This window comes from Sminthopsis crassicaudata, chromosome 3 (assembly GCF_048593235.1).
Source record: "Sminthopsis crassicaudata isolate SCR6 chromosome 3, ASM4859323v1, whole genome shotgun sequence".
Lineage (NCBI taxonomy): Eukaryota > Metazoa > Chordata > Mammalia > Dasyuromorphia > Dasyuridae > Sminthopsis > Sminthopsis crassicaudata.
The window spans coordinates 213,992,805-214,005,276 of record NC_133619.1 but is presented as its reverse complement, the minus strand read 5'-3'; the positions used below and the strand labels follow the sequence as shown (position 1 = coordinate 214,005,276).

The window sequence follows — 12,472 nt, the reverse complement described above, 5'->3', positions numbered from 1 at the left end:
TGCCTTGTAATGCAAACTGTGCAGATCTTCTGATCTTATTATACCACCATTAGTTATGTACTTTGAAACATTTTGAAAAGTTATTTTTTAAAATAAAATAAAATTGCATAAAAAAGAAAAACAAAGACTTTAGAACTCTGATCAATATACTAACAAAACATGAATCAAGAGAACCTAAGAAAAAGCAGGCTACTTACCTCCTGAAAAGTAACAGCTTTAAAATATCCAATGGGGCCTACATTTTTTTAAATTTTAAAAAACTTTTTATTTTCAAAACATATGCATAGTTTTCAACATTCACCCTTGCAAAACCTTGTGTTTTAATTTTTTTCTTCCTTCCTCCCCTTCTCTCCCTCCCCTAGGGAGAGAAGCAAGCAATCCAATATGTTTTAAACATGTACAATTCCCCTGTACATATTTCTACAATTATCACACTACACAAGAAAAATCAGATAAAAAAAGAAAAAAAAATGCAAATAAAAAAAAGTGAAAATACTATGTTATGATCTACACTTAGTCCCTATAGTCTTGAGTACAGATGGCTCTCTCCATCACAAGACCATTGGAACTGAGAGGACTACATTTTTGGACATGGATAATGAGTCTGCTTGATTTAATCAACTATATTTGTTTGTTTTTGTCATTTTCTTTTTCTTATTTATTGCTGTTCAAAAATGTGAGAGTGGGGAAAGAAGAGAGAAAGTAAATACTTAAATGGAAAAATAACAAACTTGAAACAAAAATGCCTTTAGGTTACAAAAGAGTATATTAAAATATCTGGGAGTCTACTTATGAGGATAGATATAGGAATTATGTGAATACAACTATGAAAAACTTTAAAGAAACAAAGGAAGACCCTGGAAAGGAACTAGTTACATATGGTTATGTTGTGCCTATGTAATAAAAATTATAATATCTAAATTAATTTGCAGATTCAGTGTCATGCCAAATCGTCTACCAAATGATTATTTTATAGAACTAGGTAAAATAAGAAGATTCATCTGGAAGAATAAGTTAATAATCTCAAGGGAATTATGAAAAAAGTGGTAAGGAAGAGAGCCTATAGCATTAGATCTCAAATTATGCCACAAAGCAGTAATTGTTAAAAAATCAATTTGATACTAGTTAAAAAGTTTAAAAAAAAAAAAACTTTGATAAAAGGAACAGATTTTGGACACAAAAGCCAGAAGTTAATAAACATTGTAGCATAATGTTAGATAAACCCAAGGACACCTGGTATAAGAATTCATTCACTATCTGAAAAACACTGCTGGGAAAATAAGAAAACACTCTAGGAGAAGTTATCCTTAGACCAAAATATCACCAATTTCAATGAACACAAGGTCTAGTTACAAAAGATCATATCATAAATAGAGCATAGAAGAAATAGCTTTCACAACTCTTAGTGGGAGAAGAGTTCTTATCTAAACCATGTATAGAGGGAATCACAGGACTGAAAATGGATAATTTTTATTTCATTAAATTGAATAGATTCTGCAGGAACAAAATAGATATAATCCAAAGGAGAAAGAAAAGGGTTAACTAGGAAAAACTTTTTTGCAAATAGTAATCTAATACTAATAATAATCATAGCAATCTAATACCTAAAATCAAGAAGGAATTGATATACATAAAAACCATTTCCTGATTGATAAAGGACTCTATACTATGACTAGATAGTTCTCAAGGAGAGAAATTTGGGTTTTAAACAGCCATATGAAAAATCCTCCACAATAAGAGAAATATAAATTAAAGCTACTTTGAATCTCTTCACATTCCACTATCAGACTGGCAAAGATGATAGAAAATGAAAATTGTTATTAAACTGTGTACCTTTTGACACTGGAATACTATTTCTAGGCATGAATCTCAAAGAAATTAAACAAAATTAGGAAAAAGATCCATAGATATAAAAATATTTATAAAGAAGGGGGAGATAAGCATTCATTATATCTGGTACATTTTTGTAGTTGCAAAGAAACCAAGTGGATGTCATCAATTGGGGAATAACTGGATAAATTATGCTTTATGAAAAATATAATTGTTTAAGAAATTATACAAAGGATGGCTTCAAAGAGATGTGAGAAGACCTATGCACTGATACAAAATGAGGTGAGCAGAATTGTTACAATGATCACACCTACATAAAAAAAAAACAAATTTTAAATTTAAGAACTCACATCAGTACAATTAATTAGAACTCCAGAAGAATGAAGATGAAGCATGTCTTCCCCCTGTTGGCAGAGAGGTACTGGATTGTGGATGCAGAATGAGATATAGTCATGACCAGTACAAAATATTTTGCTTAACCACAATTATTTCCTACAAAGAAGAATTTTTATTTGAAGAGAAGAATAATAGAGAGCACTAATAATAATAATATAAAAACATAAAAATCAAGAATTTCATTGAATCTATTTCAAAGTTACAGACTTTCAGGGCAATGTTTATATTACCATGTAAATATACACATACATACACACAGTGGTACATGTGTAAATATATATGTATATAAATATATATACCTATATAAAATTCATATAATTAGATTAACATATTTTTGAGCTTTGAATCTAGAAATGTTTATTTTGTTGATTTTCTTCATATTTTTTTAAATTAAAGGAATCCAAATAATCATAACTACTTATCAAACACTTATGTGTCAAGCATGATGTTAGAAATTCAAGGTACAAAAAGTTATCAAACTGTGCATACCCTTTGATCCAGCAGTGCTACTACTGGGCTTATATCCCAAAGAAATACTAAAGAGGGGAAAGGGACCTGTGTGTGCCAAAATATTTGTAGTAGCTCTTTTCATAATGGCTAGAAACTGGAAGATGAATGGATGTCCATCAATTGGAGAATGGTTGGGTAAATTATGGTATATGAAGGCTATGGAATATTATTGCTCTGTAAGAAATGACCAGCAGGAGGAATACAGAGAGGCTTGGAGAGACTTACATCAACTGATGCTGAGTGAAATGAGCAGAACCAGAAGATCACTATACACTTCAACAACAATACTGTATGAGGACATATTCTGATGGAAGTGGATATCTTCAACATAAAGAAGATCCAACTCACTTCCAGCTGATTAATGATGGACAGAAACAACTACACCCAGAGAAGGAACACAGGGAATTGAATGTAAAATATTAGCACTACTGTCTATCTACCCAGGTTACTTATACCTTCGGAATCTAATACTTAACGTGCAACAAGAAAATGGTATTTATACACATATATTGTCTCTAGGTTATACTGTAATACATGTAAAATGTATGGGATTGCCTGTCATCTAAGGAAGGGAATAGAGGGAGGGAGGGGAAAATCTGGAAAAATGAATACAAGGGATAATGTTATTAAAAAATTACTCATGCATATATACTGTCAAAAATTATAATTATAAAATTAATTTTAAAAATTAAAAAAAAAGAAATTCAAGGTACAAAGAATGAAATCACCTTTACTTTTAAGGAACTTGCATAATAATAGGAAAAGGCAACAAATGTATATATACACAGAATACAAATAAATTTTAAAGTGGTTAAGTATAATTGAATATGGGAAGGATAGTCTAGTTGCCAAACTGATAGAGAAAAGCATCATATAGATTCTGGTCCTTGAGTTTTGATTTAAAGAGGATTCTTCCTTATTAGGTAAGGGTGAGAAAGGATATATTCCAGGAACTGGGAACAATCAGCAAGAAGTCATGTAAGTTTGAGGACTGGGTGTGAGGACCAAAGAAAAGGTCAATTTGGCTAGATTGCACAGTGTAGGAAGAGGAATAATGTCAAATAGAACTAGAATGATTAGTTGGATTCAGGTTGGGAAGGATTTTTAAAAGTTAAAATTTGATGCTAAAGGCAATTTTGAGCCACTGGAACTGATAAAGGGAAGTCACAAAGTATTTTAACTTTAAGTATGTAGGATAGGTTGAGATAAGGAATTAAGAGGCTGCTAGAATAATCAGAAGTAATGAAAGTCTGAATTGAGGTTGTAGCTATGTTAGTTAGAAGGGATTAAATATGATAAAATGTGAAGATGGAAATAAGATTTAACAAGTTTTTGCATATGTGGGGTAAGGAAGAGTAAGGCGCAGAGAACGTGAGGTTAAGAACCTGAGAACCAGGAAAAATGAATGGTTAAATTTTCAACGAATAAGTTTGAAAGATGGATGAGTTTCGGGAAAATAATGTTTTATGTTGAATTTGAGATAACTCTGGATCAATTTTGAAATATCTAATAGTCAACTGTTTTTCATCCTTCTTGAACAATGATATCAAGAGGGTGATGTCTTGATATGTTTGTGGATTGGATGTAAGTGGGGGAGAGCCGGACAATAATCATCTTTGCTTTCTCCTTCAGTCAGCAGAGGCCAGTATCAAGACAAAAGTCAAGACAACTGACAATGGCTGAGATGAAGTGGATGATCTTGAGCTTTGTAAATTAAGGTCTTTTCTAAGAATGGTTGTCATATGGCATTTTAAAAAATGTATATAAAGCACTGCCTTTGTCCTAGCATGTTAAGCCCTCTTCTTTAGGACTTCCACTTGCAGATATTTTCCTCACTTTGAAATTAAACTTGTTTGAGTCCTGACTTTAATATTCTCTTTAAAATATAATCTTCTCTTGTTGGGGTTTTCTTGGGGTCTCTGGAAGCAGCCTTCCTTTCAGTTCACTAATCACCACAAGTGCAGCCAGGGATTAAAACTCTTTATTGTCTCTTTCTAAGTCTTGTCTCCTTTCCTGCAGCCCGATTAGCTTTCTTCTAGTCCAGATCCTTTATTATATCCTTCCTGGGGCTGGGTAACTTTCTAGAGAGCCTTTCAGTCTGAGCTTGAATCAAGAGTTGAAAGAATCCTTTGTTTCAAGTTCAGAGTTCTGGACCATAACACCTGACTCTCCTGTCTCTAGCTTGTTTTGTTCAGCTCAGGCCACCCATAGGTTAGAGATCAGTTCTAGTTCAATTGACTTGTCACAACTTGAGGGAATGGTAAGATCTAGTGAAATTTTTCAAAGATGGGAGAAGGGGCAGTAAAACAGTAAGAAAGAAACCAATAAAAGGGAAGGTTGAAGATTGGAGAGCAGGAAGAGATGAATAGGTTAAATCTGCTAGAGAAGATGGGATGGAATGGGATGGAATCAAAGGTATTGTTCCAGGGGATGGCTTTAGCAAGAAGGTCAGAGACCAGAGAAAAGGAAGAAAAAATAGATGTCAAGGAATTTTTCAGATGAAGAAACTGTGAGAAGAGGGTGCTCACCACTGAATGACTGCACTTTTCTTAAGGGAAACATTTCCCTAAGAGGGGAAGGAAAGAAATATGGCAGACTTGAAGAGATTAGAAGTTTAACAAGTCTCCAATGGGGAAAGAAATAGGAAATCAAAAGAAAAATTAAAAATTATTTTTCTGCAGTGAGAACTCAGTTAAGTTGGAAAAAGGAACTTGTATTATATGGAGTTAGCAAGATTGAATGACTTCCTCCAGTTTTGTGAGCTGCACATGAATAGGAATGGAGAAGTGGTGAGAGAAATCCAGGACACAAATTGAATGACAACAGAATAAAGCTTGAGAGGTCTAAAAGTAGATGACAATATAGAATTAAATTGGTTAACTAAAAGGTTGTAATCAAAAAGTACAGTAAGAGCAAGGTTAATGGCATGAGAAAATGCTGAAGGATGGAGAGATTGGAGGTCTTCTTGAGGGTCAAGAATAAGTTAATGAGGACTAAGGCTTAGGAAAAAAATAGGATGACAAAGATTATGCCAAAGTTTTGTTATGTGGATGACTTGTGGTAAGATCATTCTTTTTTTTTTTTCCCCCCTGAAGCTGGGGTTAAGTGACTTGTCCAGGGTCATACAGCTAGGAAGTATTAAGTGCCTGAGACTAGACCTGAACTCGGGTCCTCCTGAATTCAAGGCTGGTGCTCTATGCACTGCACCACCTAGCTGCCCCGTGGTAAGATCAATAATGTGAGGGGAAGGAGTTGATAATATTTAAAATGACTAGAGAATTTGTTAGGCATGATCCTGGGCCCTGAAGATACAAATATAAGGAAATCACTTCCTACCTTCAAAGAACTTACATTTTGATGAGAGAAGACAACATATACACGGGAGTTTCAAAGAGGAGCAATGGTACCATGTGGCTGAGAAGTAGCAAAGAGGTATCTATCAGAGACTAACAACATCCAATGATACTATTTAGAACTGGAAGTTGGTGGAAAGAAAGAATTGATATCTGAAATGGAGGCAGCATGGTATAGCTTGAAGAAATGGGAGTTAAGGGAATTTGAGAAAGAATATGACTTTCAGATATGAATGGGTTAGAATCAAAGGCATAGGTAGAGGACAGTTTCTTTAGAATAAGAGGCAGAAATTAGAGAGGGAAATTGGTTGTCCATTTCTTGAATTTTTGAAAAGGAAGTGACATAAACATTAGCAATCAAGATCTGGTTTGAATAGAAAATTTTAATTGAACTTTAAATGAAAAATTGCGAAACTTAATATTGGTAAAGGGAGAAACTCAAAAATAACAGTGGAGAATTATTCCTTCTCTCTTAGTGAAGAGGAGAGATCCAAAACTCTCTCTTTTGGACTTTGGGGAGAAAACTTAGGAAACCCCCTCAGAGAAGCTCTCCCCTGAGAGACCTGCCCCAGGGAATCAAGATAAAGTGGTTTCATTCTGTTATCTGGGTGGGACTGGTTGAGTCCAGAACAGCTCCTCCTTATCCCGAGCTGGAGATTGAGATTTCTAACTCTATTGACTTGGAGATTACTCCAGGGATCCTCATTCAAATGGGAAATTTCTATTCCAAAAATCTGATTCCAACTCAAAAACTGCCTCCCCCCCCCCAGCTTCCAGCCATAAAAAGAGGCAACTTGGGGCTCATTTCTTGCTGAGGACCTAATCATGCCAAGGAACTTCTCTCTCCCCTTGGCAAAGCTTTGACTGTATGCTGAAAGACATTCTCTTTTCAGTGTTCCCCTTTATCTCTTTCACCTATTTCCCCTAATAGGACCTTATCACTCTTTACCTCTGTCAGGATTTCTCTGCTAGATCTTTACTTTTCTGTTGGGACCTGCCACTAAGGAAGTCAGTCTTCCTAGCAAAAGCTGACTTCTCAGTTCTAATAAACTTCCTTTGCCAGTTTAACTTTTCGGGTTTGTAAATTCATTTACGAAGGACCTGCCCCAAACAGAAGGGGGTTCCCACAACTCCCTGCCTTGCATTGAACCTTATCACAAGGACTTGGCTATGTTGGAGGGGGTAAGGTTGAGGAAAGATTCAGCCAGTGCTGGAGAGGATAACCAGAGATACATTGTAATTAGGGAGGCCCAAGGTCTTTGTGGGAACTAATAGATGGAAGGAATATGATAGGAAGATCAGAATGAAGAGAGGCTTGTTTACTTTGGAAAGGGTTTTCCAAGACATGGAAGAGTTGGAATACTCTCTGAGAAAGAAGGTGGGGTTGAAGATAGGTATGAAAGAACAGTGGAGGAATTGTTTGGCTACAGTATTCCTGTGACCAGTGATTGAATGATACAGAATCTAGGAATAGAAACTGATGGTGAGAACTTGTTAGCTATAGAGGTAGTTGGGTTAGGTGGCAGATGAACTGTAATTTTCACAACACTTTCACCTAATATCCCTTCACATAAGTGATACAATCTCCAACCTCATGTACCTGAGTATTGACCCCAACTTCCTTTGATTCTTGAATTTCTTTTTTTTTCTAAATCATTTGACTTGTCCTTACTTCCACACTTTGGACTTTATTTCAACTTTGGTATGTGACTACATTTGTTTCTTGAATTTTGGTATCAATGAGCTATCACTCTGGTCCTTCTTTAAAAGGACTACTGAAACTTGGTTTTTTCCTTTCATATCTGAATCCTTCAAAGATGTGCCTTAACCCTTGCCTAGCAGGGCAAATGTCAGGCAGGCATAACTCTTACTACCTATATTTTACTTGGCTTAGTACCTGTCATGAGTTTCAGAGGACTGAAATTGCAGCCATGATTTTGTGGCCCTGAATAAACCCTTCTTTAAAAATGTTTTTTAAGTTGGCCTCAGGGCAGAACAATTACAGCTAGGCTGATGATCCACTTGAAGCATATAGGAACTCACAAAAGCAAAAATTTGGCAAGATGCCATCCCACAAGGCTGGCCAGACAGTAGGGAAAACACACCTCTGAAGATCTCACATCTTCACCCATTTTTTCTTCCCAGAGGCTAGGCCTCCAAGGCATTTCCTGGACATCTCATCATTGCCCTGCACTAATCATTTCTACCCTATTTGAATTTAGCTTGATTAGTTGGTTATTAGATTGAGATGACTGTTGTCATTAAATCAATACTAAGTCCTGAAAGATGTTAATGGACATTACCAATCACCATCTCTGATTTTGGGTACCAAACAACCCCACTTTGCCACACTTCTATGAAAATGTAAGTTTCAATCTCTCTTCTGCTCCTCTGCCCCCCTTAAATCCCAAGCATTTAGCACTGCTCTGGCTCATGATAAGCCCTTAATACATTTTAAAATTCAGTGTCACTCTAAAGGCATGGTCTCTAGATTTTTCATTGGTAGTGGTTGGGGAAACAAAAAACTTGGAACTTTTCTAAGTCAAAGAGTGTAATTCATGGAGCATACTGATAACCTATGGCACTTAAAATTTTCTGATGGAATTTATGTAGTAATAATTAAAGGTGTTGATCTTGTGATTTCATTGGTATAATGCCCAGTTGAGGAAACTCTATTAATACAAGATAAAGTTTGTAAAAAAAAATTCTCATTTTACCTCCACAACCACCCTTGGAAGCAGGAGCTAGTACACAGAAAAGGAAATTGAGGCTGAGGGAAGGAAAATTATATAATATATATTTTTTGAGGGTGATTTGCCTAATGTCATACAACTAATCCCTGAAGCTGAGCCTTATTTTCCCATTCCAGGCCTGACCTATATTCACTACATATGTAGATAGTGCAGATCAGCCCCCATTCTGCCTAGAATACAGAAAAGTTGGGCAATTAATCCAGTATCACAAAGCTTGCAATTCAAAAGGTGGGACATTAAATGAAGCACTTAAGCACTAAACACATTCAAATCACTGTAGTGTTATATACTACATATATGTAGTATTATATATGTAAAGACAGTTTCCACTATATATATAAATGACAGTAAGTTTGTAGAAGCCAATGTAGAAGATTTTGATGGAATGTCAGGTGGAAGGGCTTTTGTGATCCTTAGGGGGATATCAACAAAGCTGATGCTTCCTTTTTGAATGGCAGTTCTGCCGATGAAATTATATTTGATTTAAACCATTTGACAGTGCCAAGGACTTTAGGGGCAATAACTTTTATCTGTCTTCATTAGCTTTTCCTGCAGCCCAGTAGGACCAGTTGTCAGACTGCAAGTTCATAGGTTATTCTTTCCCAGAAATAAGCTAAGGGTGTTGAGTTACGTGGTGATCAACAAGGTGGTGTTGATGTAATATGATTTTGTGATCCCCTGATTTTAGGGGGCTTCTCTTCTTCTTTACAATAAATCAGTAAACCTAAATCTTCTGGTTTTGGAGTCTGCCTCAGGAAGTTTCCATACTCAATCTTAAGAACAATCTTTTATTCTGAATAGACCATTCCTCAATTCATTGCTGACTGAGGACCCCTTCCCAAAAGTGTTATCAGTTCGACTTTTCTGGCACAAATTGTCTCATATGTCCCTAAGGGTGACTTGAGTATTCAGCTAGATTAGTTTGAGGTCTATGCTGGAAAGACCAAAGATCTGCAGCTGAGTAGTAGTGGCTCAGGTGCCTTAGCCAGTTCTACCTGGTTTTGAATCCAGACCTTTCAATCCTTAAAGCCAGGGCACAGCTGCCTCCACAGAGAATAAAGTGTAATTAAATAATGCAAATAGGTTGTTTGATGACTTCTCTAAAGCTTTATCTCACTTGAACTCCGTAACCACCCGGAGAGATCGGCAGAGTATGCAAACCACAAAGGTGAACTACGGGTGTGGCTTTAGGTAATACTACCTTCAACTAAGAAAACCCCTTGACCTTTAAACACTAGAGGGAGGCAGTATGACCCAGGAAGGCCAGCCCTAGGTAATGGGGAAGGATGATTTGAATTCTAGCACCTCGGGAAGTGGCCAATCCCGTACTATACTTCGTAACTACTAAAGATAACATATGCAAAGCACTTTATAAACATTTTTTTTAATCTGGTGTGGAGCAGCTTTTCAAAATCTTTTTCTAGAGCCAAAGGCTCTCCAAATAAAGAAAAAGTACTGGATCTTCTTTCTCGGTTGCAACAAGAAAATCGCCACTGCAGTTACCTGGTCCTCTCCCTCCTTCCCTAAACGCAGCTACTACACTTCCCAAATCTCCCACCGGGAAAGAGAGAAACTTCCTCCCCAGGAACTGGGAATATATCAGATGCAGTTTGCAACCACAAGAATTCCCAGCATGCCGCGCAACAGCCCAGCAGCAAAATACTCGAGGCTGGATTCCCCTCCTTTTCATTGGGGATGGCCGCCGTGCTGCACGCCGGGATTTGTGGTCTCCCCCAACTCTCAAACGTAGCCATTGAGCGCAGACTCCCGCGGCCTCGGTCTGCCCTTAAGATTCTTCCGGTTCCAAACTGGGGCTCCACGGGTCCGATTCACATCTCTCCCTCCCCCTAACCCCTACCCATCTGTCCCAACTCCACTTCGCTCCCGCCCCCGGTAGGAAACCTCCTCCGGTCACGTGGGGAGCCAAAGGGCTCCGCGATTGGCTGCCCTGGAGGCGGGGGCAGGGCGAACGGCGCTGCGTGGTTCCCGAGGCCCCCCTCTCCGACTGCTTGTTTGGCTGCTGCCGTCACCTCATGGCGACGCGAGTAGAAGGGGTAGCGCGGGGAAGAGGCGGCGGCGAAGAGGCTATAGAGCCGGGACGGGGCGGCCGGAGGCGCAGTCCGCGGCAGAAGGTGAGCTCCCAGGTAACCCTTGTCCCCGCCGCTCGGGAGGGCACTCAGCTGTCTTGCCTGGGCCTTCTGGTCTTTACCCGGTCCCCTCTAATCTCGAGGACCTGCTAGTCCGGTTTTCTTCTTGGAGGTGGAGGGGGAGGGATGAAGGAATTGGAGGAGGACTGTGGTTGGGGGGGCCTGCTGGGAAAGGGACTCCCGGGGAAGGGGAAGGGGCGCTGGCTAGCAGGAGGACGACGACGTCGACGACCACGGGCCGTTAGTGTTTTCGGGGCGCGCGTCAGAGAGAGGGGCGCGCGCAGAAAAGGGGCGCGCGCAGCAGGGGAACGAGAATGGGGTGCGCGAACTAGGCTCTAGGTGGGGGGGTCGGGAAGTCTACGGCGCTGGCAGGTGGGACACGTGGTGCTGTCCGTCCCTCCCCCCCATCCGCTCTTCTAGCTGCCGGTACCGTCCCGACGACCTAGCCGTCTAACGGTTTCTGGATTCCGTTCCACCCCGTCCCCCTTCCCAGTTCGAAGTGCACTTTTGCGGGGTGTGCCCCGCGCCGCGGCGCGCCGGAGGTTATTGCGCAGCAAGATTAGCACGAGGGGAGTCGTCAGAACTGCGCGTTCTCGCCCCTCTTTGGCTAGGGAGGCCGCGGCTGCGCATCGAATGAAAGGGGGGGGGAGGGCTCGGTGGTGGTGGTAGTAGGGCGCTGCCGACGGGCCAGGCCCGGGAGGGTGCGGGAGGATGGGGTGGGGGTGGGGGGATTGTAGTGAGTGTCGAGCGAGCGCTCCGCACTGATCCCCTCCACGTGTTGGGGCCGGTTCCGGCTGCTGCTTTCAGTTTCCTGATTAGCAGTCGGGGCGCGGGTTGGGGTTCAGTTTAAAGTAAAGAGAGAACTGCGCATCAGCTGAGTTTTTTTCTTCCCACCTCTTTTGGAGCTCCTTCAGGGAACTTAAGTTTCTTCCTTCCCCCCACCCCTTCCTTTATGAAGAGGGGGGCTGAATTCAGCTCAGCTTCTCTTTCAAACCCCCCCACCAACTAACCAACTTGTCTTACCATTTACTTGAAGGCAATCTATCTACACGTTCCCCGCAAATACTTTTCATACCTACGGAACTGAAGGCAGATCACCTTCATGCAGGCCACTTGTTGTTGCCGAATTTTCGTAAGGACTAGGTAACTCGTTCCTTTCAGAGATGAGAGCAAGAATCCAGAAATGCGGATTGTGTATTTCTCCTTCCGGACAGTAAAATGTTTTCGGTTAAATTTATTTAAAGGCTGTATTGATTGTCTGGGGTTACATTGATTTCCCGATTAGAGTGTTTAATTATGCTTTTAAATAATGCTCATCAGTCCTATATAAAACTTTGGTAGAACTTTTTTCTACGAAATTTATGTTTTTCTGTATTGAAAAAAAGATCTTTTTATCAAGTAGGTAAAGTTTTAAGACAAAGGAGATTTGGGGTTTTCCTCCTTTAAGACCCGTGTTTCCTCTTATTTCTCTAGTGCCTTTTTC

The 12,472-nt window shown here is 39.5% G+C and overlaps 1 protein-coding gene across 4 annotated transcripts in view; it reads left to right on the top strand.

Annotated features, from left to right (window-relative positions):
- Positions 1–10,217: 10,217 nt before the first annotated feature.
- TXLNG (taxilin gamma) overlaps positions 10,218–12,472 on the top strand; it is a 50,273-nt gene continuing 48,018 nt past the window's right edge. For 2 of the 4 annotated variants that reach the window (XM_074299906.1, XM_074299904.1), the window contains exon 1: positions 10,218–10,986. In XM_074299906.1, coding sequence (XP_074156007.1) covers positions 10,876–10,986 — 111 coding nt within the window. In that variant the 5' untranslated portion in view covers positions 10,218–10,875. Of the gene's footprint in view, positions 10,987–11,994; positions 12,133–12,472 lie in introns of those variants that run through there. The other 2 variants (XM_074299905.1, XM_074299907.1) reach the window with 2 other exon arrangements.